The 27,540-nt window shown below is 42.4% G+C and overlaps 2 protein-coding genes across 7 annotated transcripts in view; one reads left to right on the top strand and one right to left on the bottom strand.

Annotated features, from left to right (window-relative positions):
• zgc:173742 (DNA topoisomerase I, mitochondrial) overlaps positions 1-17,136 on the bottom strand; it is a 34,555-nt gene extending 17,419 nt beyond the window's left edge. The window contains exons 1-12 of one of the 6 annotated variants that reach the window (XM_029757801.1): positions 16,092-16,319; positions 15,450-15,906; positions 14,987-15,115; positions 14,167-14,242; positions 10,369-10,418; positions 6,981-7,106; positions 6,737-6,818; positions 5,545-5,669; positions 5,328-5,443; positions 3,905-4,026; positions 1,420-1,542; positions 1,069-1,256 (exon numbers count right to left, since the gene is read on the bottom strand). In XM_029757801.1, the coding sequence (XP_029613661.1) occupies positions 1,069-1,256; positions 1,420-1,542; positions 3,905-4,026; positions 5,328-5,443; positions 5,545-5,669; positions 6,737-6,818; positions 6,981-7,106; positions 10,369-10,418; positions 14,167-14,242; positions 14,987-15,102 (1,124 nt within the window). In that variant the 5' untranslated portion in view covers positions 15,103-15,115; positions 15,450-15,906; positions 16,092-16,319. The other 5 variants (XM_029757802.1, XM_029757803.1, XM_029757806.1 and 2 more) reach the window with 5 other exon arrangements.
• Positions 16,331-26,658, top strand: LOC115196852 (malonyl-CoA decarboxylase, mitochondrial-like). Its single transcript, XM_029757807.1, has 5 exons — positions 16,331-16,977; positions 22,643-22,755; positions 22,847-23,003; positions 23,178-23,330; positions 25,698-26,658. Exons 1-5 carry the CDS (start codon positions 16,426-16,428, stop codon positions 26,238-26,240), a joined length of 1,518 nt encoding a protein of 505 aa, XP_029613667.1. The 5' UTR covers positions 16,331-16,425; the 3' UTR covers positions 26,241-26,658.
• The last annotated feature ends 882 nt before the right edge of the window (positions 26,659-27,540 follow it).

Below are 27,540 nucleotides of genomic sequence, written 5' to 3'. Positions count from 1 at the left end.
CGATGCTTGACAAATTAAAATATTCTCGCTCTTATCCATAATTACCTCATGTAAAACTAGCCTACCCACACAGCCTACACACTGCATCTGTGACCTGTTTGTGCACGAATCCTATTCAACGCAACAGTTTGTGACTAAACTATCGGTAGATTTGAAAATGTGATGGAAACACATTGAAGTTTCGTTTTTTTTTATGTGGTACATGAAAACTTTAGCGAAAAAGTTGATTTTGTGTGCACTGCCATCATGCACTGATTTTATCTGCAACAAGTCAGTTTGGTGGAATATTTTAAGGTTTGAGCAGTCACTGAGATTATATTGTTACCAATGCAAAATAAGATGCTTAATTAATGCCAAGCTAAACCAAGACAGCAATCTTGAAGTGATTTTGAAGTAGATTAGCTTCCCACATCGCCTTGTGAAATAATCAGATTTATAATGAAATATGCCCTGGCAAATATTTCTATACTTGCCGGTGTAACCTACAACGTTATCCCAGTTTAATATGCTGCTTGAATGTATTCACTAACATATCAGCTAAAAATAGAATGTCATGTTTTGAAGGAACCAAGAGAGCTTCATTGCCAACACAACACTGCCCCCACGGCAACACAAGGAGTGATATAGCGCCTTACAATTTTCATGTGACATGGAAGGCATGTCAAATGTTGGAGCACACTACAAGGAGTCGTCCCTTTTGTGACGAAAAAGATTGCGACACCGCTACGCAGGGTCCGTCTCCGTAGGGTCCGTCTCCGTAGGGTACAAATCAGTCCTTAGCTGACACTAATTTAGACCTGTGACTGGGAGGTTAATCACAGACTTGGATCATAATGTCAACAGACACAGTTCTTAGAGTGGAGAAGTGTGGAAAACTACCATACTGTGGTCTTCCTCTAGATACAACTACTAAACCTAATGGAGGGGATGAATATTGCACATCCAAACCGGTTGTGGGACTGTTCCATAGTGTTTCGCCAGGCAGTAGCCTTCCCTTTTATTAACCCTTTTCACTTCTGAAACCTCCCCTTTACTAGCCAGTCATGTTCTGATCTGAGCCGGTCTCACTTTGCACAGTTGATGATGACGTCCTCCGGCTGGATCCTCTTCTTAAGCATGCCTTGTTTGGGGTGCTCCCCCCGTCCTCGGAAGAGACCTGGCGGCTCAATCTTAAAGTTGCCGATGCGTTCCCGGTGGTGGTCCAGTATACAGAAGCCATACTCCTCCACTATCTTCTGATTGGTTCCTTTCATCACCTGGAATGAAATATATATTGTTATCAGCTATGCCAATAATGCTATGAACCCCCTTCGCTCTCACAATATTCTGTATCCATAGCAATTACACTCAATCCAATATTGAAGTAGTCATTTAGATCTACCTTGAGTAATCGCCCTGTTTTGTCCGAGTTCCACTCACCAGTTTCTCCTCTTTGCTCATGACCTTCCTAGCCTCCACCTTCTCCTTGTGCATGGTGTGGAGCTCCCGAAAATCACACTTATTCAGGTCACTAATTAGCACCCTCTCTTCCAGGGTCATCTCCTGCTCAGACAAACACAGGCACAAAACGCGAGAAACAGATTCACTACCGAATTGTCCTCAGTCAGTCAATCAGGAATCTTCTGAGTAGACCTACCTAATAAAACACAGAATGCCAACAGGTCCCTCCAACAGGGACACTAAACAAGTAGCCTTTTTATTCAGTTATGATTCATTTAAATGTTTTTTTTTGCAGTAAAATGTCATGACAACACTGACTCCCTTTAATGTGGCCTCCTACAGCAGACGAGTTGGCCTGCACGGCCCCGGGGATGTCACTATGGCCACCTCATTCTGTCCATAAATCAGGAAGCTTATTTGAGTAAATGTCAATGTAGACAGTGCACAAAACATTAGGAACACCTTAATGCTTCCCATAATTGTGTCAAATTGGTTGAATGTCATTTGGGTGGTGGACCATTCTTGATACACACAGGAAACTGTTGAGCATGAAAAGCCCAGCAGCGTTGCAGTTCTTGACACTCAAAACAGTGCGCCTGGCACCGACTACCATTCCCCGTTCAAAGACACTTAAATATTTTGTCTTGCTCATTCACCCTCTGAATGGCTCACATACACAATCCATGTCTCAATTGTCAAGGCTTAAAAATACATTATTAACCTGTCTCCTCCCCTTTACCTACACTGATTGAAGTGGATTTAAGTGGCAGCATCAATAAGGGATTATAGCTTCACCTGGTCAGTCAATGTCATGGAAAGAGGTGTTCATAATGTTTTGTACACTTGGTGTATATAACTAATTTATTTCCACTTATTTGAGGAAGGATTCTATAAGAGCAGTATGTCAACATATCCACAATCCAGAGCCCCAAAAATAATTGGGGACATTCATTGAGCAAGGAATCCATACTAGCAGCACATCAACATATTTAAAGGAAGGAGAGTTTAGCTATAGATAAATATAAAAAAACTAAAATCTGGGATAAGGAGCTCTAATGCATTGTCTTGGCACCAGTAAAATTGTGATAGTTTCCCTAAAACAGATCCAGTCCAGACACTCCAATGACAGTGTGGACACATGGCGCCACCGACCTTCCCTCTAAGCATGATTGACAGGCAGCGGGTGGGCGGAGACTGGGGGCAGTCAGGCGAGGAGAGGTTTCCCGTTATAATAAAACAGTTTAATTGGATTTGTTCATATGCGGGGAGCGACTTGTCTGGATTAGCATATCAATGCCTTTACACAAATCATATTTTCAAGAGCATTGGGCACTAAGCAGCACGAAATTAATTCTGCATGATACGCCTTTGGGCCTGGTGGAGTGTTGTGTACAGAGGACACCCCACATACACCCATGTCTGTCATACTGCATCTATACTGAACAAAAATAGAAATGCAACATGTAAAGTGATGGTCCCATGTTTTAGGATCTGAAATAAGATCCCAGAAAAAGCTTGTTTCTCTCAGATTTGGGTGTATAAATTTGTTTACATCCCTGTTAGTGAGCATTTCTCCTTTGCCAAGATAATCCATCCACCTGATAGGTGTGGCATACCAAGAAGCTGATTAAAACATCATGATCCTTACAGGTGAACCTTGTGCTGGGGACAATAAAAGGCCACTAAAATGTGGTTGTTACAACACACTGCCACAGATGTCTCAAGTTGAGGGAGCGTGCAATTGGCATGCTGACTGCAAGAATATCCACCAGAGCTGTTGCCAGAGAATTTAATGTTTATTTCTCTACCATAAGCCGCTTCCAACATCGTTTTAGAGAATTTGGCAGTATGTCCAACCAGCCTTACTACGGCAGACCACGTGTAACCACGGCAGCCCAGGACCTCCACATCCAACTTCTTCACCTGTGGGATTGTCTGAGACCAGCCACCCAGACAGCTGATGAAACAAAGGATTATTTATGTCTGTAATAAAACCCTTTTGTGGGGAAAAACTCATTCTGATTGGCTGGGCCTGGCTCCCCAGTGGGTGGGCCTATGCCCTCCCAGGCCCACCCATGGCTGCACCCTTGCCGCATGTGAAATCCATAGATTAGGGCTTAATCCCTTTCTTTATTTAATATGAACTTAGTAAAATCGTTGAAATTGTTGCGTTTCTATTTTTGTTCAGTATAGTTACCTCTGCAGGGACATTCAACATCTCTTTATTCGTTGAACAGTATAGGGTCCTGAGGACCATGTTCACGCTCTCAACCACTACTCCTACTTGTTTGGTTCTCGGTTGGACTTCCAACTCCAAAATAGTTTTTTTATTTTTTTTTTATATCTTAAATATGCTATGCCGACAACTTGAGCCACTGATGTTATTCCAAGACCAAGCTTAGAAAACAAAATAAGATGTTTCAAGGGCTGGTCTCCAGGCTTTTCTTCCTCCTTCACTTCTCACCTTCCTCCAGTCCTTGAAGAAGTTGTTTCGGAACACATCTTTTGTGGTGTATTCATGGTCAAGCATCTGAGCAAAGAACAGGGCCACCTCCTCTGCAGCAAGGCCCAGCTTCACAACTTTACCTGGTGAACAAGCACATCACACACACTTCCATCAGATCCATAATCTTAGCTACATTTTCAGTAAGCAGCTTGCAGGTCCTAAGTGGGAAAAAATATATAATGTTGTAGAATAGTTTAGTACTCAGCTTTACTTTTTTCCTCTTGTATTACTGTCTGAAACTAACAGGTGCAAATGCTTGGTAAATCTTGCCCTTGTCACGTTCTCCAAATAGGGGAGCGAAGTGGCACCACTATACGAGTAGCTGAAGTGACTAGAGGAGCTGTGACCTCTGAGTCAGGCTATTGGAGCTTAGTCAGAACCAAATGCATCATATCAACTAGTGATGGGGATTATATTATTGTTGCGCTAGTTGGCTGTACCTGCACCAAAACTCCTGTAATTGTCCTTCATAGCTTGTTCTCCTCCATCTTTTTAAATATGGAGCCAAATTGTTTTCAAATTTCCATGACTGATCGAAACTCGTTTTCTCATGGCTCTCTTGTCCCACTGCAGCAGACACATGGTGAGCAACATGTTTGGACCATGGAATCACAAAATCACAGTATTGAATTGCATACATATCGTATCAGACCCTTAAGTATTGTGATAATATCGTATAGTGAGGTCCCTGGCAATTCCCCGCCATAATATCATCCCCAGAGGTCCCCTAAGAGCCAGCTCAGCAGGCCAATCAATGCCCAGAGAGAGAGAGAGAGAGAGAGAGAGAGACAGAGAGAGAGAGGGGCTGAGGCCTGCAGTGAGCGGCTGTGGATTTACATTCCATACCACTCCGATGGGTGAATCAGCTGTTGAGTCCTGGCCCCAGAGAGGGACTTCACTACACACACACACACGATTAACTTATCAAACCTACTCTTTCGATATAGGAGATGTCAGGGCTGCACTATTGGGGGAAAAAAATATATAAAAACGATGGTTCTCAATCAAAATGTTTGATCCAGACATCCCCGGGCTGTATGCCCTAAATAAAGGAGGCTGATCTTTTGTGGGCAGCTGTTGATCCATGCAAATCAGTACAGAGTTGAGGAACAATCTTCTGGGGTGAATGATGAAAGGGGGGATCCTCCCCAGAGTGTTGTAGATGGAGTGTCAACAACATTCAATCTGACCCATACAGAATGCTTGGACAGTCTGAAAGTGAATTACAAGCCTTCCTAGCGCAACTCTCTCATGCCAGGAAGTCTACTTAGATATTTAGAGCGAAGAGCCTCGCTTTGAGAAGTGTTACGCTTTTACTTCTAAATGGTCGATGATCTGACAAGGTGAGTATAAACCTTCAAACCAGCAGGGCTGTACTGACCATTGTAGTAGAAGTTAACGTTGTCTGGGAGATGCTGGTACTCCGGTGGGAAAAAGGGACCCCTGTGCTCCAGAAACTTCCATTTTATACCATCCTCATACTTGTCCTCTTCCCACCTGAGGGACAAGAGTGCGTTTCAGAATGAGCCTCTCTTTCAGAAAAAGGTTCATACATCCACCTCCCACACATCGGGCATATAGAAAAACAAACGCCCCACCATCTCCAGCGCTGCTGCTCCTCTTCTTCTCTTTTTTTGATCTTCAACGCTTTTGCTGCCTCAATCTCTTCCTTTGACTTCTTCTTTGTAGTGACTGGATGCTCCGCCTCCTCTTTCCTTGGCTTCTGGGAGATCAAGACAGCACCGCAGAAACAAGACAATTTACACAGTAGGTGATTTACACAATCAGTGAGCCCATTGTAAAATGTCCCAAAACAAAGCTTGTTTGTTATTTCAGCTGTACTTATCTGAGTCATATTCGCCAAGCACTAACATTATACGACAGCAATGTTTGTGAACACAATAAAAATAAAATGTATAAAACATCTATACTGACCAAAAATATAAACGCAACATGCAACAATTTCAACGATTTTACTAAGTTAGTTCATATAAAGGAAATCAGTCAATTGAACTAAATGAATTAGGCCCTAATCTATGGACTTCACATGACTGGGCAGGGGCATAGCCATGGGTGGGCATAGGCCAGCCACTGGAGACCCAGGCCCAGCCAATCAGAATTTGTTTTTCCCTACAAAAGGGCTTTATTACAGACAGAAATACTCCTCAGTTTCATGAACTGTCCGGGTGGCTGGTCTCAGACGCTGCCGCAGAAGCCGGATGCGGAGGTCCAGAGCTGCCGTGTTTACACGTGGTCTGCGGGATGTGAGGCCGGTTGGACATACTGCCAAATTTTGTAAAACAACGTTGGAGGCAGCGTATGGTAGAGAAATTAACATTTAATTATCTGACAACAGCTCTGGTGGACATTCCTGCAGTCAGCATGCCAATTGCACGGTCCCTCAACTTGAGACTTCTGTGACATTGTTTTGTGACAAAACTGCACATTTTAGAGTGGCCTTTTATTGTCCCCAGCACAAGGTGCAACTGTGTAATGATCATGTTTAATCAGCTTTTTGATATGCCACACCAGTCAGGTAGATAGATTATCTTGGCAAAGGAAAATGCTCACTAATAGGGATGTAAACAAATTTGAGAGAAGAAAGCTTTTTGTGCATATGGAACATTTCTGGGATCTTTTATTTCAGCTCATGAAACATGGGACCAACAATTTACATGTTGCGTTTATTTTTGTTCAGATTTAGTTTCCACTTCTCAGTTCATGTGAGTGAAAAGTGGGAGAAAATGACTAGAACATTTGCCTTCTCCCTTGCTCAGGGAGGATGTCTACCTTCTCTATCTTTATCCCCTCCTTTGTGTTCTTCTCCGTCCTCGGGTCAGCCTCGTCCTTCTCGTTCAATTTCCTATTTAACCTGAGGGCAGCAAATAACGTCTGTATACAGCAATAATGTGCAACACTATTTGCTCACCTCCAACAGGTAGTGGTGTGGTGGAACTGATATTTGGATGTCATAGGGTAACTGAATGACAGATGGAGCGAGGGCTAACATATATAATAAGGGAGACCTGCTCACGTGGGGGTTGCACTGGAACATGAGGGACCTTCCATGGGTTCATCCTCTGGTCTTTTCCTCTTTTTCCCCCTCTTTTCTGGCACAAAGTCTCCATCTTCAGGCTCCTCTTTTACAGCCAAATTAAACCTGAGGAAAGCACAAAGAGACACCGAACAATGACCAGTCACTTTCATTCTCATATCAAGTGGTTGGAAAGCATGATCACATCCTGCTGCGGTCCCCTTTTACTTCCCAGTAAGACGGAGCTATTCATAGAGTAACACCGCAATCTAAAAGTACACAACTTAGTGACCACACGTAATTACATAATTACAGTGATTAAACATTATAGAAAAGGGCCTAATGATAGTATAATACTAATAGGACAGCAAGCTTGTATTTCCCTGCAGTGTGCCTTGGAAGTGGGAAGGAAATGGACCAAATGAATAAATCAGCATTACAACCACCACTGCAACTCAATTACAGTACTGCTTCATTTCACATGGTTAGATGGAAGGAAAAGAAAGAAAACAGCTGTAGATGCTAATTCCCATTACAGGCAGAACAGGATAATGTACAGGGATGCCAAGTTTTGAAAATCGCTTGAGTGAGATTTCCTATAGTGAATGTCATTGTCTCCACCCCTAGCCAGGGGGTCCTTAACTGGGGGACACCGAATTAGATAGTTTTATTTTTGTTAGAAAATGCTAATATTAGCAGTGGCTAACCACAGGATGGACTGCAGTTTCTTTGTACATAAGAAACCAATGTGAATGTAATTTGGGTGAACTATCAATTCAAAATCTCCTGATTAGGAGGTCCCTCTCCAAGAGGGTTGCCTGCCCACACCTGATCTATGTTCCCCAAATATTTTTCATTTCAACAAAATTAACCTACAATCAAGAAAAATCAAATGAATATTAATTTTCAGGTGGTTGAGGCTGATGTGCAAAATGTTGCCATCATCTTACTCTACATAGGAATAAATGCAAAATATCTTGCCTACCATTTCGGTAGGAATAAATGACAAAACAAGATATTTGAGGCAAGGGGCATTTCAATATAGCCCATTCTCATTTTATGACAGCCATACCACACTGTTTTCAAAACTGTCCATAAATGCTTATAAAAATGCATAGCCCGCATTGAAAATAAATAGAATTTAAAAAAAGTTTGAAGACAAGTTGGTAAATCAGATTTCGAATAGACCAATTACATCAGCGGATTTGGTAAGAAATATTCAGAATTTAAATATAAAAGTATGGGGAATAATAGTAGTGTTCTTGCTGAGATAAGCACATTAATTAGTCTATATTTTAGCCCATTGTAGGGGAAGGGAATTGTTCTAGTGACTTACATCAGCTATTGTGTAAGACCAAACAATTCCAGATAAAATCTCCTGAAGACAAGACAACATAGCAACAGATTTAGGCTACACCAAACCCAAATGATCTTTCAATGTATTGTCCTGGCAGGTAGCCTAGTGTTGGGCCAGTAACCAAAAGGTTGCTGGATCAAATCCCCGAGCTCACAAGGTAAAAATCTGTCGTTCTGCCCCTGAGCAAGGCAGTTAACCCACTGTTCCCCGGGCGCTGAAGACATGGATGTCAATTATGGCAGCCCGCTGCATCTCTTTGATACAGAGGGATTGGGTTAAATGCGGAAAACACATTTCAGTTGTACAACTGACTCCCACTAGAATCAGTTACAGTACACATTTGGGTTCACAATTTGCAAGGGCAAAATAGTGTTCATAATATAATTACACAAATCAGGTCACCCTAACAACATTTATTCTAAATGCTGCCTTTTTGTTGTTATAGCCTTATCAACCTAGTGCTAAATTGCCAATGATCAAACAAGGTGAATAATGTGGGCTATGGATCTGGGCTAATCTAAATTGTGGATTAAATCCCTATATTATCACATGCTGTCATAAAGCATTCTGCAACAATTAGACAAAACAGCACTACAAGTTGCCGTGCTGCTCTTTTGACAATTGAGGTTATAAACTTTGATAAGCGGAGAGCGAACATGCCTGTCCAGTCTGCCGTGACTGCACTCCACTCTAAATCGTGAGGGGCGTCTTTACAAATGCGCATCCAATCGCCTTGGTCCCGGAGCCTTACTAAACCAATCACAAGCTTCAATCTGCCGCAGTTCACAGTGCGGTGGCAGGATACAACGCTCATGATGTAGAATTGCATTTAATCCGATTTGAAAAGAAAGTTAACGCACCGAATTCAGTGGATTAATAAAAAGTAAATAGGGAACTTTTTTTCCATGCGTGAGAAAGAGTTGTGCCGTGTGAACAGGGTGAAATGCGTGACTCGCGCCCTATGCACGAGAGTTGGCAGCACAGATAATGTATTTAATGGGATAGTTTGGGATTTTGTCAGAGAGGTCCTTTATATACTTCCCAATAGTCAGATATATTGATACCATTTTTATGCATCTGTGTCCAGTATGAAGGAAGAGAGGTAGTTTTGCAAGCCAATGCTAACTAGCGTTAGCGCAATGACTGGAAGTCTACAGGAACATCCAGTCATTAAACTTCCTTCAAACCGCACGCAGATACATAAAAATGGTATTTACGAGTTTCTGAATCTGGGGAAGTAGATTGCCATAATCCCGAACTATCCGTTTAAGGACCTCCAACCCTCCACTTCACCCCCTTTTCTTGTCACCGACAGCAGTACAGATGGGTAATGACTGGATATTCTCACAGTTTCTTCCAACTATCTGTCTGAATGTCACCTAATTCATCTGAACAACTCATTCCTGTATGGTAAATCAAAATATTCTTTCCATTTCCTAAGCGAGAGAGGTAGACTTCAATAGGATTAGGAAAATGTTGAAATGCCAATAGGTTCGTCTGTGAGGGAGAAACAGCCTGAGCAAGTCTAAGAGAGAGTCCATAAACAGAGAATGAACTGTATGTCATTCACTTTGTCAGTGTGACTATAAGGAAGCAAAACCGATACTGTTATCTGTAGCGGATTGTACCTTTCAGACGTAGCCTAAACTCCCAACATCCATCCCCTCAGAACACAACGCTTTTTAAATTATTGCTTTTCTGACAAGCCACAGACACTTTTCTTCAATACAGCAGGAAATACATTTTCTGATCGACAGCCAACACTCCCTGAAAAATGGGGAATGGATCCTGTCCAGGCTCTTGGAAATCCAAGTCACAATAATTCATTTCGATCACCTCCCTACCATTTGAAATGTTAATGAATTAAAACTAAATTTCCAATGGCAGCAGAAATGTGCTGATGTGACACTTTGAGCGATATCAAGCCACACAACTGCAACAGAGCTGTAGTTGAGCAAAGCCATGACAATTAGCTGGCTCTCTCATTACCAATACTGTTAATAGGATGCAGTCTCAGAGGAAAATGCCCACCTCACATCGTCATCAAAGCTCTCCACGCTCTCCGTTTTGAAAGCCTTGACCTAATTTAGAGGGAAAACAGAAAAACAAGTCAGAGCTCAGCACAAAAGATAAAATACTCAAGCTCTTCTCTCAACTCAGTTTGTGGTCTGTATGTACAGTACCAGTCAAAAGTTTGGATGCACCTAATCATACAAGGGTTTTTATTTTTTACATTGTAGAATAATAGTGAAGACATCAAAATTATGAAAACACATGGAATCATGTAGTAACCAAAAGAAGTGTTAAAGAAATCAAAATATATTTTATATTTGACATTCTTCAAAGTAGCCACCCTTTGCCTTGACAGCTTTGCACACTAAGCATTCTCTCAACCAGCATCATGAGATAGTCACCTGGAATGCATTTCAATTAAAAGGTGTGCCTTGATAAAGGTTAATTTGTGGAATTTCTTTCCTTCTTAATGCATTTGAGCCAAATCGGTGGTGTTGTGACAAGGTAGGGGTGGCATACAGAAGATAGCCCTATTTGGTAAAAGACCAAGTCCATATTATGGCAAGAAGGCCAGTCCATCATTACTTTAAGACATGAAGGTCAGCCAATCCGGAAAATTAAGAACTTTGAAAGTTTGTTCAATGCAGTCGCAAAAACCAAGCGCTATGATGAAACTGGCACTCATGAGGACCGCCACAGGAAAGGAAGACCCAGAGTTACCTCTGCTGCAGAGAATAAGTTCATTAGAGTTAACTGCACCCCAGATTGCAGCCCAAATACATGCTTCACAGAGTTCAAGTAACAGACATATCTCAACATGAACTGTTCAAAAGAGACTGTGTGGATCAGGCCTTCGTGGTCGAATTTCTGCAAAGAAACCAAGAGACACGAGCAACGGACAGACCGGTGGAAATCTGTCCTTTGGTCTGATAAGTCAAAATTTGAGATGTTTGGTTCCAACCGCCGTGTCTGTGTGAGACGCAGAGTAGGTGAGCGGATGATCTCCGCATATATGGTTCCCACTGTGAAGCATGAAGGTGGTGGTGTGATGGTGCTTTGCTGGTGACACTGTCAGTGATTTATTTAGAATTCAAGCCACACTTAATCAGCATGGCTACCACAGCATTCTGCAGCGATACGCCATCCCATCTGGTTTGAGCTCAGTGGGACTATAATTTGTTTTTCCACAGGTCAAAAACCCAAAACACACCTCCAGGCTGTGTAAGGGCTATTTGACCAGGAGAGTGATTGAGTGCTGCATCAGATGACCTGACCTCAACCCAATTGAGATGGTTTGGGATGAGTTGGACCGCAGAATAAAGGAAAAGCAGCCAACAAGTGCACAGCATATGTGGGAATTCCTTCAAGACGGTTAGAAAAGCATTCCTCATGAAGCTGGTTGAGAGAATGCCAATATTGTGCAAAGCTGTCATCAAGGCAAAAGGGTGGCTACTTTGAAGAATCTCAAATATATGTTTTTTTGTTTAACACTTTTTTGGTTACTACATGATTCCATGTGTTATTTCATGATTTGATGACTTCAGTATTATTCTACAATGAAGAAAAAAATTAAAACTAAGGACAAACCCTTGAATGAGTAGGTGTGGACAACAATTGGGGAGAACGGGTTCATGGTAATGACTGGAGCGGAATGGTATCAAATACACCAAACTCACTCTGTTCTGGCCATTATTATGAGCCTTTCTCCCCTGATTTTTTAAATAAATAAATAAATATATATATATATATATATTCATATTGGACAAAGCGGTACTGAAAGTGGTATTTTGACCTAATACAGAATTAAGCTATATAATGGACAAAATAATTTACTAAGTAAATTAACACATATCAAGTAACATAGGGCTACAAAGGACCTGTGAATAACGTTGCAATTCAATCAAAAATAAATCGTAGTATGTACAGTGCATTCGGAAAGTATTCAGACCCTTTGACTTTTTCCACATTACAGTCTAATTCTAAAATTGATTAAATTGTTTTTATTCCGTCATCAATCTACACACAATACCCCATAATGACAAAGCAAAAACAGGTTTAGACATTTTTGCAAACATATAAAATAAAACTGAAATATCACATTTACGTAAGTATTCAGACCCTTTACTCAGTACTTTGTTGAAGCACCGTCGGCATCGATTACAGCCTCGAGTCTTCTTGGGTATGACGCTACAAGCTTAGCATACCTGTATTTGGTGAGTTTTTCACATTCTTCTCTGCAGTTCCTCAAGCTCTGTCAGGTTGGATGGGGAGCATCGCTGCACAGCCATCTTCAGGTCTCTCCAGAGATTTTCGATTGGATTCAGGTCTGGGCTCTGGCTGGGCCACTCAATGACATTCAGAGACTTGTCCCGAAGCCACTCCTGCATTGTCTTGGCTGTGTGTTTAGGGTCGTTGTCCTGTTGGAAGGTGAACCTTAACCTGCTCAGGACCTCAGACTGGGGTGTTCATCACAGATCTCTCTACTTTGCTCCGTTCATCTTTCCCTTGATCCTGACTAGTCTACCAGTCCCTGCAGCTGTAAAACATCCCCAAAGCATGATGCTGCCAACGCCATGCTTCACCAGGTTTCATCCAGATGTGAGACTTGGCATTCAGGCCAAAGAGTTCAATCTTGGTTTCATCAGACCAGAGAATCTTGTTTCTCATGGTCAGAGTCCTTTAGGTGCCTTTTTGCAAACTCCAAGAGGGCTGTCATGTGCCTTTTACTGAGGAGTGGCTTCTGTCTGGCCACTACCATAGAGGCGTGATTGGTGGAGTGCTGCAGAGATGGTTGTCCTTCTGGAAGGTTCTCCCATCTCCACAGAGTAACTCTGGTCACCTCCTTGACCAAGGCGCTTCTCCCCCGATTGCTCAGTTTGGCAGGGCGGCCAGCTCTAGGAAGAGTCTTGGTGATTCCAAACTTCTTCCATTTAAGAATGATGGGGGCCACTGTGTTCTTGGGGACCTTCAATGCGGCAGACACTTTTTGGTACCCTTCCCCAGATCGGTGCCTCGACACAATCCTGTCTCTGAGCTCTACGGACAATTCCTTTGACCTCATGGCTTGGTTTTTACTCTGACATACACTGTCAACTTTGGGACCTAATATAGAAAGGTGTGTGCCTTTCCAAATCATGTCCAATCAATTTGAATTTACCACAGGTGGACTTCATTCAACTTGTAGAAAGATCTCAAGGATGATCAATGGAAACAGGATGCACCTGAGCTCAAATTCGAGTCTCATAGCAAAGGGTCTGAATACTTGTGTAAATAAGGTATGTTTTTCTTTATTTTTAATAAATATGCTAAAAAAATGTAAAACCTGTTTTTTGCTTTGTCTGTATGGGGTATTGTGTAGATTGATGAGAAAAAAATAATATTTAATCCATTTTAGAATAAGGCTGTAACCTAAAAAAAACGTGGAAAAAGTCAAGGGGTCTGAATACTTTCCGAAGGCACTGTATGAGAAAACCCCTACGTTGAGAGATTCAGTGTGAGGGTAATGGACCTTGGGCACCAGTCCAAGTACAGTATCAGGAAATCCATTTCTATCTAGCTGGTTTGGGGAGCTTCTGGAATCAACTATCATGGGGTTCACACAGGGACACGCTGGCAGCACAGGCTGGGAAGATGTAACCTGGGGTCAAATTTCTCAGGAAAAACTATCCAGTAGTAAAATGTAAGTCACATAAGCTGTAGCGGTGGTGATTTAGGCCTACTTGCTGTTGCTCCTACTATAGCTGCTCCTGTTGATAGCACTACTGCCATAACAATTAGGCTACTACGAACACTATGATTTAAGAAAAAGTTACTTGCCTTTTTCTGGACTTTTACTTTTTCCGCCCGCTGAGACTTTGCTGTGGCTTCAGTTCTTTCCTTGTTGGCCTTTGTACTGTCAGACCATCATAACAGAGAGACAGGGAGAAAAATAGAGATTGTCATATTTCTCTCCCCGAGTTGGTACCTCCAACTTAACTCGTCTGCCATGAAATGTCATCAGGGACTGTCACAGAAGGCTGCTGCCAGTCATGCTTACAGGTGTCTATTCTTCTCTTTCATCCCATTAATTACACATGCCAGTGACAGATGACTCTGGATTCATTTGTTTGCTCATATAACGCATCCAATATCAAGGAGAATTAATGTATTCATATAAAGATGGAGTACCCTACTCTGGGTAATGAAAGCAGGCGCCCACACACATTGTAGCGCATTTCTAGATTTACAATTGCTGGCTTGTTTGGAGACTTAATTTCTCTCAATGTTTTTGCAACATTCTGTGTGTCGACACCACAGAGCTGTGATGTGTATAATAATGGGAAGATGTTGATTGTTGATTCAGTTAACTGTAATTCAGAAGTATGGAAGCCATGAAGAAAGTTAGGATGCAGTGCGTGGGAAAAGGTACTGACTACCTACATGCAAACACCATGTTTACATAATGAGATATACAACAAAGAAAAAAGCGAATGTTGCAGTGAACTTTTGTTTCAGATTAGGCCTAGCTAGGGCAATATGTACTACTTGGGTCTTAGAGATAGCGAGGAAGACAAATTCATGGATGCCTATGCAGATTTGTTACTGAGATTGATATTGCACATAATATAGGATATTGTATGTCACTGTCTGGACTCACCTTTTCCTAGGTGAGTCTCCACCCGAGGCTCCTTCCTTATCACTCAGCCTCTGTCTGGGTGTCTTCGCTTTGGCCTTCCCTCCTTTGGCTTGGCCAACATTCTTCTCTCCGCCCATCTCCTACAGAGCACTGTAATACAGACCATTCATTTGCTAGCAGAATGATTTGCTTGGTACAGAATGGTTTGTTAACTCAGATGGCAGCGCTAACCTGACGAGCATGGAAGTGCAGTAAAAATGACAAACTACATACGTGCATTTTCTAAATTTCACGTGATTAGCTCTGAACAGCAAAATATATTGTGTGATGATGCTATGGGTTGCTAGCCCGAGCAAAATATCCCGGTCACATGGGTTAGCATACATACTGCTGTATTATACTAAACCATATTTGCTTAGCTACGGTAGCTAGTGGTGTGTGGTTAGCTGGAGAATTCAACGATCAGTTAGTTCCACATGCTTACCACTTATCCTGTGCGCTAAATTTGGCCTTGACTGATTACTTTTGCTACGAATGGCTAATTAACTGGCTGGCTATGTCTTGGTTTATGGCTGAAATCTCCGCTCTGGCTGTAGAAAGTAGCGCGAGATTTTTAGAAGTCCAAGTTCAACGCTATTGAGTCTGATTGGCCGAATAAATTAATTAGCTGGCGATCAACGCTCTCTGTCTGCGAATACGCCTTACTGCAGCTAATATGTGTTAATTATGGGGAATATAATGAGGAATGAAAGTACATAAAGTAAACAAGGACACTCATAGCACAGCAATAAATATGTTAAATTAATAATATGGTATAATTTTATCTATTTTAAATATGCACTTCTATTTGCTTTCTGACGGGCCCTATTCTAATAATCTTACGCATTATTCCCGAGTCGTAGCTTCCTGTCCCTTGAAGTAGGTTATAACTGATCTGACGACTGGATTGGCGTAAGCAAGCATTTTACAGAAAACAACCACATATCACAGTTATAGCAAGTAAACAATTCCTCAATAATGCAGCTATCATCATATCAGCAAACAAAGTTGCTCTTGAAGCTCAGTGATTATTTTAATGGAGGGATTAAATATTTATTTAATAAAGAAGTATTTTTGGGTCATATACCTAGTTTTTGGTTGGCTGAGTGGGATTTTCGTTTCACTACCTATTCACTCATTTCCAATCCAAGCTTTCTCTTTTTGTTACATAATTGTTCTCCCATACACACAACCACGTGGAATAAAAAGTAGATTCAAAAACTAAACCAGGTATTTTGAGGTGGGGAGAGTGACATTGGGAAAACAGGTTGGGGAAAAAACAAAAAACACTGGCGTTACTTCCTTCAGGCTCGCTGTGATAGTTGTACTGTCTCTTTAATAAGATACCGTAAAGGATCAGGTTGCGCATCGGGTGGTTCTGGTATTATTTACAACTGGAAAGAGAGAATTTACAGATTGCGATGATACCCCAGGCCATCATTTCTACATTGCGCAGTGGTGTGAGTTGCTGGCGACATCGAAGTGTTTTAGTAACGGCTTTAAGGCTCCAGGCTTTGGACTTTCGAAGCGTGTGTTCTCGGTCTACCTCGGCACCTGGTACTGTCAGATCCATGGAGGACATACTGACGAGGGTTGTGGTACCGTTACCTACATACGAGACGAGAGAGAAGTCCCCGCCAGCACCTGAATCGAACAGTGTGGAATTTATGCATTTCTACAGAAGCCTTGAAAAGGAAGAGAAGTCACAATTACTAGCAACGCTATCACACGATTTTGGTGTGGACCACAAAGGAGTTTCAGAGCTAGCAGGCAAGCTGCTCGACACTCAGTTAAGGGACTTGTCTACAATATTGCAAGTAGAGGACAGGTTACGATACAGTCTGACTCCGCGCTATAAACAGTTGCTTAATCACATAAGCAGGGTTGAGGGGGGAGTGAAGTTCCTGGTGGACCTACGTGCCGATCTGCTTGAAATAATCTCATCTAAAGGAAGTGACAGTCCTCACATTCGGGTAAAGCCACTGTTTACAATATTCTATGGTGGCCTGCTAATGTCAATTCCCGTAGCGCGTTTTGGAAATAATTGACAGGTGCAGCCAGGAATTCTACACAACAGTATATGTATTTCAGTATTGGAATCGACTTTTTATTTCTTCCGAGTTTTCGGGAAATAGATAAACAATAAAGATTAACACAATTATCTGACTGCACCTGCTCAAAAACTAATGTTCACTAAATGGAGCCAGTTCTACTGCCATAACCAGATAAGTGTTATTGAAAATGTACGTTTTTCCAATGGAAAATAACATAAAACACGTGATTTGTTTACAAACAAGCTAATAGATTACATGTTTCTATATTTAATGCCAAGAAACAAAACAGATGTAGGTGCCTTATACAATGTAACCAATGTATACTGTAGGTACAGCGCATTTAAAACTTGTGTGTCAAAGGCAAATCAGTTGCAGGCCTAATGTACTATACTAAATAAAGGTGTTGACAACGTATGACATGGAAGCCCCCTTTGACCTACATTGGTATGGGTGTCCCATTTCAACTCACTGCTAGAGCAGTTAATCTCTGATCACTTTTGCCCTAGTGAAGAAACTGTGACTGAGCCAAGCATTTCAAAATCATTTGAGGTTGTTTTATTTTTAAAAAAGTGTCATGAAGGTCATTCCATGACATTTCAGCAAGCCATGACACCTACCATCTCAGATTGTTCTGAAATTGTTTCTGTAGTTAGAAACAGATAAGATTAGCATTCCTGCATCGTTATTTAGTTAGAAATATAATTTGATCTAAGAATTTAAGCCATTTTAATTTATAGGATTCATATAATATTTAATAAATATAGCACCCATCATCTGATTTGTGCCAAACATTTTTCTACCAATGAGTAAGACATGAGGAATCAAAATAAATTGTCAAAAGCTACCCACAGACCCTCCCAGACCCAGTCCTATCCCACCCCAACAACCAGTATACAGTATCAGTTCTCTATGTCTGACAAATAGTATGGAGCTTGCGGCTCGGAGTATTGTTTCTTCATCCTATGTAATGGACTCTCATGGAATTTGGTGATGCTTTGTCCCCCGTTCAGAGAAGTTAGTCATTGAAGTTGTTAGGTTTATGCCCCATCCTACATCCTGATATTACCAGGTTCTGACCATGAGATAGACTGGTGCGAGCAGCACTGAGGTCCTGAGCGCACTGGAGCAGGATTTCATCAAGGATCTCTCTATATTTTGCTCCGTTCATCTTTGCCTCGATCCTGACTAGTCTTCCAGTCCCTGCCGCTGAAAATCATCCCCACAGCATGATGCTGCCACCACCTTGCTTCACCGTAGGGATGGTGCCAGGTTTCTTCCAGACATGACGCTTGGCATTCAGGCCAAAGAGTTTAAAACTTGGTTTCATCAGACGAGAGAATCTTGTTTTTCATGGTCTGAGAGTCTTTAGGTGCCTTTTGGCAAACTCCATGTTGTCTGTCATGTGCCTTTTACTGAGGAGTGGCTTCTGGCCACTCTACCTTAAAGGCCTGATTGGTGGAGTGTTGCAGAGATGGTTGAACTCTGGAGCTCTGTCAGAGTGACCATCGGGTTCTTGGTCACCTCCCTGACCAAGTCCCTTCTCTCCCAATTGCTCAGTTTGGCCTGGCGGCCAGCTCTAGGAAGAGTCTTGGTGGTTCCAAACCTCTTCCATTTAAGAATGATGGAGGCCACTGTGTTCTTGTGGACCAACAATGCTGCAGAAATTGCTCATGGCGTGGTTTTTGCTCTGACATGCACAGTCAACTAAGGGGCCTTATATAGACAGGGGTGCCTTTCCAAATCATGTCCAATCAATTGAATTTACCACAGGTGGACTCCAAGTAGTGGAAACATCTCAAAAATATAATTGGTTCTGTATTTTCTCCATCTTGTATGTTGTAGGACATGGAGGTGAAAGGAAATTTGCACTGAATGGGAAAATTGCTTAAAATCTAATTGGTCATCAATTGGGAAATGCTTGCTCAGCTTGTCTCATTTTACCAGCATGTTCCCGCAGTTAATATTCGTCCTCTTTACATATAAGTTAGCTCACAGGGATTTGTTTATCTGTTTATGTTCTGCTGCATCAGCTCTTTACCTGTGTTTGAGAATGATGCTAGATATAACATACAGTATTTCACCCACAGGAGTTCCTTTAAAAAAGGTGGCACTGTCAATGCAGTAGGCGAGAACAGCTGTACTGTACACAATGTATACCTTACTTTGGGGAAAGGAAAAATTGGGGTTTAAAAATGGAATAGGTGAGAGTAAAATAAGAGCCTCTCACCTACAATGTGTCTGTGGGAGGAAAGAAAGAGGTATTCATAAACATGATAGTAATTAAAACAGCGAGTCAAGCAGAATCAAATAGGCCTTATAAAAGTTCTGAATTGCCAAGACTGCAATTACCAAGGTTGTTTAGAAGTGTCTCACATTTCTATAGTAGACTTGTTTCCTGCTGTTGGTCTATCAATTTTGTATTTTCTCTCACTATTTTCATTCTTCTTTACCTGTGCACAGAATAACCTGGGAGGTGAGAGATTAGGAAAATAACTGGGATTCATCATTTACTTCTGCTGTGACTTCAGTTTAGTGGCCCCTTACATTTGACAAGTATATTGGTTGTGGTTTCTCAGAGGGAATTTTAGCCTAAGTCTGTCACATGTCATCTAGGCCTACTGGAGCAAAAGGCACATAGTGTAGTAGGGGCTGGGAAGCTGTCCTGTTGCACCTTGGAAACTTTGACTGCACAACTGAATAACTTTGGGTTTGGTTCCTGTTTCATATGCATCACAGTTTCCTTATGGTTCTCTTTGTGCATGCAATACTAGCGACTGTGTAACAACGGTGCAAATTCCAAATCAATATCCTCAACGGCATATACTGTAACACAAATTTTCAAATTTTACTGGTACAGCGCCAATGAAAGAAAATGTAATTTTCTCTCAAGGATTAGAATCTCTCAAGCTTTTTTTCAAAGGCTCACATTATTGTCACAGCCATTCAGGCCAGTTTAATTTCAAGGTCTTTGATTCCTCAGCCTCTTCTCTTGCTCTCCCTTCTACTTCCATGTCACTAAACCTGACTATTTCGACTCTTCCATTTCAAAGGTTTTCATCTGCCGCAAGGTCAATGAAATACATATTTCTCCCTGAGTTTTGCTGTTCTTTTGTGTGACTAAGAATTGGGAGCTTCTTTAACCCAGAGGAAAGGCGGCAGCTGCGGTTGTATGTGTTGACATAGCATAATATCTTAAAGCTTTTTCAGGGTTCAACATCAATCTCAGAATTATTTATTTGCTCCTGTTATCAGATTCTAAGTTTGGCTTTTTCTTGTGTGAGTCATCAAACACACACACGGACACACTTTTAAAATGTGCTGTTTTGGATCACTTTTTGACCTTGGGGGTTATGTGGTTGCCTGGCTACCCCAAATCCTAACTCCGTCCAAAAGCTATGCTACGCCCATGGATGTTAATTTCTTCTCCGCAATGAGGTACAGTATGTAGCGAACATAGAGCAGGGGAGTAATTCAGTTGAGTGTATTTCCAGTGTGAAATTCAGCTAGATAAGGAAATATGGATGGGACAAAAAAATAAAAAAATAATCAAAATACAAGATAACTAATGTAAAATATACTCTGTCCGTAAAAACACAAACAAAAATGCAACATGTAAAGTGTTGGTCTCATGTTTCATGAGCTGAAATAAAAGATCCCAGAAATTGTTCAAATGCACAAAAAGCTTTTTTCTCTCAAATTTTGTGCACAAATTTGATTACATCACTGTTGCGAGCATTTCTCCTTTGCCAAAATAATCCATCCACCTGACAGGTGTGGCATATCAAGGAGCTGATTAAACTGCATGATCATTAAACAGGTGCACCTGTTGGGGACAATAAAAGGTCACTCTAAAATGTGCAGTTTTGTCACACAACACAATTCCACAGATGTCTCAAGTTTTGAGGGAGCAATGGCCACCAGCGCTGTTGCCAGATAATTAAATGTTCATTTCTCTACCAAAAGCCACCTCCAACATCATTTTAGAGAATTTGGCAGTACGTCCAACCGACCTCACAACCGCAGACTACTGTATGTGTAACCACTCCAGCCCAGGACCTCCACATCCGGCTTCTTCACCTGCGGGACTGTCTGAGACCTGCCACCTCGACAGCTGATGAGTATTTCTGTCTGTAATAAAGCCCTTTTGTGGGGAAAAACTCGTTTTGATTGGCTGGGCCTGGCTCCCCAGTGGGTGGGCCTATACCTTCCCAGGCCCACTCATGGCTGCACCCCTACCCAGTCATGTGAAATCCATAGGTTAGGACCAATATTATAATTTTTTTAATTCAACCTTTATTTAACTAGGCAAGTCAGTTAAAAACAAATTCTTATTTAAAGTGATGGCCTACCCCAGCCAAACCCGGACGACACTGGGCCAACTGTGCACCGTCCTATGGGACTCCCAATCACGGCCGGACGTGATACAGCCTGGAATCAAACCAGGTACTGTAGGGACGCCTCTTGCACTGCGATGCAGAGCCTTGGACTGCTGCGCCATTCGGGAGCCCATATTAATTCATTTCAATTGACTGATTTCCTTATATGAACTGTAACTCAGTAAAATCATTTATATTTTTTTCAGTATAATTCATGTTTGGTGCAGAATTCAAAGTTTTGTCATTTGCTTTTGCTAAGTGTAGAATTCACAAGCACTTTCAGCTGCTTTGGAAGGGATAGGCATAAACTATTTAGGCCCAATAGTTATCAATGTTTATTTTTGGGGGGGCTATGTTAGTGCACATTATTATTGGCAGGTACAGTGTTTGGCTGTTGACTTGCCAGGTGCTGCTGTAGATGGACAGAATAGAGTACGTCTAGCCTTAACTCAGTGTGAGTTTATGCAGGTATAATGGTATGTATTTGTATGTGTGTACTGTTTGTTTGTTGAGAGAGCCTTTGTCTGCTATAATGAAGTCAGGTCCTTGGAGGAGGACTATACCCTGCTCATATGGCAATGTGTTTATTGAAGTGCGAGGCCTATGTCTCCCCATACACAGTACCGTAGGCTCCAGATCCACCTGTGCCATCGTCACTACCAACAGATATAATGAAAACAGACAAATGCCCAGGAGGACATACACCCACAAAAAGTAGGCCTTGTAGGTGATCATGGAACTACAGGATTATGTGACAGCCATGCCTTTGATACCAGCCTGTGAGGGAAGCTAGGCTGAATGTTATTAACGCTGCTGTCAGTCACTAGATAGTGTGATGACACTCAGTCATGAATTATACTTAAGTGAGCTGATTGAGTTGTTCACAGTGTTATTAAGCTGACACTAGTTACAGATTGAGAAAAAAATAACACCTGTAAGCACTATGGCAGCTTGTTTTCAGTGTGCTAAAACCATTTGGATGGCATTAGGTGCTGGGACTGGGAGTGTGAGGCTCTGAGGCACTAATATGCTTTAAATGATCACTTTAATCAGTAAGCAAATGTTTTTGTTAATAGGTAAATAGAAATAGGTTGTTTGTGACAGCCACACTGTAGCAGCTACATCCTGTATTTGGTTCGGATTAGTCTCTCTCATGACTAACTGGCCAGAGCACACAGGAGCTTTACCTCTGGGTTCTGATGCTGCAGGACCTGAATGGCACTCTGAAGAGTCTGCTGTCGGAGTGGTTCTCTGTGGGTCTCCTACGTCTGGAGAGGATCACCTGGCAGTCCCCCTGCGAGATACTGCAGAAGATCAGCCAGTAAGAAGCCCCTGTAGTACACACACACACACACACACACACACTTATCGCTCTACAGTAAACCCATGTCTGACTGTGTATGTCCTGGCAGGTACGAGGCTGTCCACCCTGTGAGGAACTGGACCGATATAAAACGTAGGGTGGGGCCGTACCGTCGCTGCTATGCCTTCACTCACGCTGCCATGCCAGGGGAACCACTGGTCGTCCTGCATGTGGCACTCACAGAGGACATCTCTGATAACATACAGGTGAGAGGTTTTATATGGAATACCTGGTTTATTGAATATGAGAGAGAATGCAGAAATTGAGACGTTGGTTTAGCTCTTATGTAGATTCATTCCTCTTTTTATAGTACTGGAGACCACAATTTGATAATAGACTGTACATCTGACTCCAACAATGTTGTTTCTCCTGTCCCATAGAGTATCGTGAGAGAGTTGGCTACCCTGGACTTGGAGGAGGATGTGAACAAGGTCAATACAGCAGTGTTCTACTCCATTTCCTCCACCCAGGCTGGCCTGCAGGGGGTGGAGCTGGGGAACGTTCTTATCAAGAGAGTGGTGCGGGAGCTGCAGGTGGGTGGAGAATGACATCACACCACTGTTTCTATGAGCAGAATGACAGGCAAAGTCGGACTGCCCCTCTCACGGGCCCCCACATCTGAACACTGTGGAATGTCTCCTGAGTCAATCAGCTGCTCCCCTGCGTCATAATACGTGATTTATTAGCCATCTCCATGGTCAGAGTTTTTTACACTCTGTTAGTCCCTCGCTTCAGTGTCACCTGATGAATTCCATTCTCTCCAGACTTCCACCAAGTTCTTAGAACCACAACCACTCACGACACCCCAAGCACTTCTGGCCATGGCCAATAAACAGATGGCAGTCAATCACAACAGTAGTTCAACATAAGCTGGAGGCTATTTCAGTGTGGGAAGAGTGGTAATTATGATAAGATAAACATTTCTTGTAATATAACCTAGACATGCTCTTTTTAACTTAGACATGCTCTTTTTAACCTGGACAAGCTGAATTAAACTACATACTCGCACAATCCTGTATTTCCACCTGCATGTTAGGTGTGTGCTTGTGGGTAAAGAGGGGATTGCGGTAGGATTGAATGCTCTTCTCCACATTTCAGCCAAGATGGAGAGAGGAATATTGACATTTCAGCTGTCAGACCTAATCATGTTGAGAGGAGAGGAAGCCACTCCATGTCACGGTGCTCCAGCTATAGCTGTTATTAAATGATTGGAACATTGAATGGAATAACAAGATCCACTCAACTTGATGGATTTACATAGCTGGGAGGCTTGTCTGAAAGGTTGAAATGGTTATGTCCTGCTATAATGACATGCAAAGCAAATGATTATGAAAGCCTTTATTTATTGGAATCTTTATTTATAGTAAATATGGACTCTGTTTTTGAAGATATTTTTTTCTGTGAGTGTAGTTGTTAGTCTGGCATAGTATAGACTTGTAGAATAAGAGTAGGTAGTGTGTGTCTTGTTGAATTGTACAGTAGTCTTGTTTACATTCAATAACATTAGTCCTGGCCTAAGTATTCTAGCCTCTCCATTGTTCAATCTGAGCTCTTGACATTGGTGAATCGATCTATGAAGTTCTAGGGATGTACATTGTTTTGTAGGGCTTGAACTTTGCCGATTCCATCTGAACTCTACAGATATTGAATTAAAGCAGAAATGTAATTTTGTTTTACCAAGCCTTTTCTTGTGACCAATGAGTTCTGGCTTTATCCCGAGGTCATGCTGATAACCCCTCATATCAGTAGGACAAAAAACAAAAGAAAGATGACATTGTGACTGTGTGCAGTGCCATTGCAGTGTTATGCCCCATATTAAGGGCAATAGAACAGCTCTACAGCCACTGAGGGACCACTACAATGGATGGATGATGGGGAGGGAAAGAGAAGGTCACAGTGTGCTTGAGGAAGTAGGGAGGAGGATCCCGTTGTCTTTCAGCATTACTCTCTAGGGCCTTTTCTGTCTCCCTATCATTTGGCCTGTACTTATTTCTCTGTGGATTGCATGCCTGCTCTAAGCCTGCTGACCAAGGCTTTACAGTAAATTGAACTGATGAATAGAAAGTGACCTCTTGACATGGTTATCCTCAGATCCACTGACTCGTGTGATGGAAGTACAGAGGAATTGAATGAGAAAGAGGGAGAGAGAGGGAGAGGTAGAAGGAAAGGCTCACTCCAACATCTGCCTCCAGGGGTTGTCTGACACACTTTGCCTCCTCTGCTGCCTCCTGTGAATCAACACACCACACAGCTCTGTACCTTATCAGCCTAGACAAGAAAGATCCAACATGAGAGGGGGAGAGAGGGCAGGTAATAGAAGCGAGAGAGGGCAAGAAAGAAAACTTGTGAAGAAGTGAAAGAAAAGGGGGAGAGAGTGCAACCTAGGCGGCAGGCAGGCAGTGTATGATGATGGCAGAGAGGCACTAGGGACCAGAGTCAAGAGCTTGGAAGGTATTAAAAGTGAGGGAGAAAGGGAGGGCAGGGTAGAGAAAGAGAATGAGGGCGTCATCCATCTCTATCAATCCCAATGGCATATATGTGGAGATGGAGTTGATTGGTGCTGTTGCTGTGTGTTGCAGTGGGAAACAAAGCCGTTTGTATCTGATAGGCAGTTCAATGAGTTCAGCTCCTCCAAAAGACACTAGGGTATTACATACTGGGTTCATTATCAAGTGTTTGGAAAGTGCATTCCCTTGGACAGGTCCAGAAAATTTAAATTTGACAGGATGACAATTTATTATTGAACATATATTATCTAACCCTTTCCTTAATGTTACTTTTTCACACCTTTTTCATGTACTTTTCTCTCTGTAATACCTCTTTGGTATTATTCATTAACTGGTGTAGACAAAGTTGTTTTAGACTGAGGCTGTCTATCCTCTCTGTCTATCTTTTTGCAGAGTGAGTTCCCCCACATGTCCCAGTTCTCCAGCCTGTCTCCCATCCCGGGCTTCTCCGCCTGGTTACAGGGCCTGCTCAGCCAGCACCGGAAGGAGGGCCGCATGGAGCTGCTAACTGACTGTGAGTGGAGGGAGGTGGCAGACATCACAAACACAGCCCCCGATACCAACGCCCTGGATGCCCTGCGTAAACTGATCAGCACTGGCGAGTGGACCCGCTCTGAACGCCTGGTCCACGTCCTGGAGCCCGCCCTGATGCGCCTCTGTGCCTGGTACCTCTACGGAGAGAAGCGGCGCGGCTATACCCTGAACCCTGTGGCCAACTTCCACCTGCAGAACGGTGCCACCATGTGGAGGCTGAACTGGCATGCAGACACCAGCCCCCGGGGAGTGGCCAACTCCTGTGGCATCATGGTGAACTACAGATACTTCCTGCAGGAGACCACGTCCAACAGCGCTGCCTACATGCACAATAAAGTCATCACAGTTACAGAGCAGGTGCTGGGCTTGGTCTCACAGTTTCAGAAGAACAGCAAACTTTGAGCTCCATGGACACACATGTACACCCACACACACACTTAGTATCAAAGATGCCTCTAGGTCCAGGACTGGCTGACTTTACGGCTCTGATCTAATGTGCCAAAACAAAACACGTTGAAAAACATAGAGACAATTTGTGGAATGATATTCATTTATTTTGTTATTTTCTTTTTGCAATCTAGCCCATGTAGCGCATGGATTTTCCTCTCCCTTCCTTCCTGGGGTGGGTATGTGGTGTTATCATCTCCGATAGACTCCCGGTGTTTTATGGTGTGAGAGACTGCAGCTAATGGAGCGAGAGACATTTACAGTGCTTTGCAAAAGTATTCATCCCCTTGGCATTTTTCCAATTTTGTTGCATTACAACTTGTAATTTAAATGGATTTTTATTTGGATTTCATGTAATGAACATACACAAAATAGTCCAAATTGGTGAAGTGAAATAAAAAAATAACTACTTTCAAAAAATCCTAAAAAATTGAAAAGTGGTGCGTGCATATGTATTCACCCCCTTTCCTATGAAGCCCCTAAATAAGATCTGGTGCAACCAATTACCTTCAGAAGTCACATAATTAGTTAAATAAAGTCCACCTGTGTGCAATCTAAGTATCACATGATCTGTCAAGTGATCTCAGTATATATACACCTGTTCTGAAATGCCCCAGAGTCTGCAACACCACTAAGCAAGGGGCACCACCAAGCAAGCAGCACCATGAAGACTAAGGAGCTCTCCAAACAGGTCAGGGACAAAGTTGTGGAGCAGTACAGATCGGGGTTGGGTTATAAAAAATATCAGAAACTTTGAACATAGCAAAAAATGGAAAGAATATGGAATAACAACAAACCTGCCAAGAGAGGGCCACCCACCAAAACTCACGGACCAGGCAAGGAGGGCATTAATCAGAGAGGCAACAAAGAGATCAAAGATTACCCTGAAGGAGCTGCAAAGCTCCACAGTGGAGATTGGAGTATCTGTCCATAGGACCACTTTAAGCCGAACACTCCACAGAGCTGAGCTTTATGGAAGAGTGGCCAGAAAAAAAGCCATTGCTTAAAGAAAAAAATAAGGAAACACGTTTGGTATTCGGAAAAAGGAATGTGGGAGACTCCCCAAACATATGGAAGAAGGTACTCTGGGCAGATGAGACTAAAATTTAGCTTTTTGGCCATCAAGGAAAATGCTATGTCTGGCGCAATCACAACACCTCTCATCACCCCGAGAAGACCATCCCAACAGTGAAGCATGGTGGTGGCAGCATCACGCCGTGGGGATGTTTTTCCATCAACAGGGACTGGGAAACTG

The sequence above is a fragment of the Salmo trutta genome, chromosome 7 (assembly GCF_901001165.1).
Source record: "Salmo trutta chromosome 7, fSalTru1.1, whole genome shotgun sequence".
NCBI classification, from domain to species: domain Eukaryota; kingdom Metazoa; phylum Chordata; class Actinopteri; order Salmoniformes; family Salmonidae; genus Salmo; species Salmo trutta.
Note: the sequence above shows the minus strand (reverse complement) of the source record. Positions and strands in the feature narration are given on the sequence as shown.

Excerpts from the sequence above, each read along its gene's own strand:
- LOC115196852 (XM_029757807.1), top strand. The coding sequence starts at position 16,426 with ATGATACCCCAGGCCATCATTTCTACATTGCGCAGTGGTGTGAGTTGC. Across the intron at positions 16,978-22,642 it reads GTGACAGTCCTCACATTCGG|GACCTGAATGGCACTCTGAA; the intron begins GTAAAGCCACTG and ends CTGATGCTGCAG. Across the intron at positions 23,004-23,177 it reads ACATCTCTGATAACATACAG|AGTATCGTGAGAGAGTTGGC; the intron begins GTGAGAGGTTTT and ends CCTGTCCCATAG.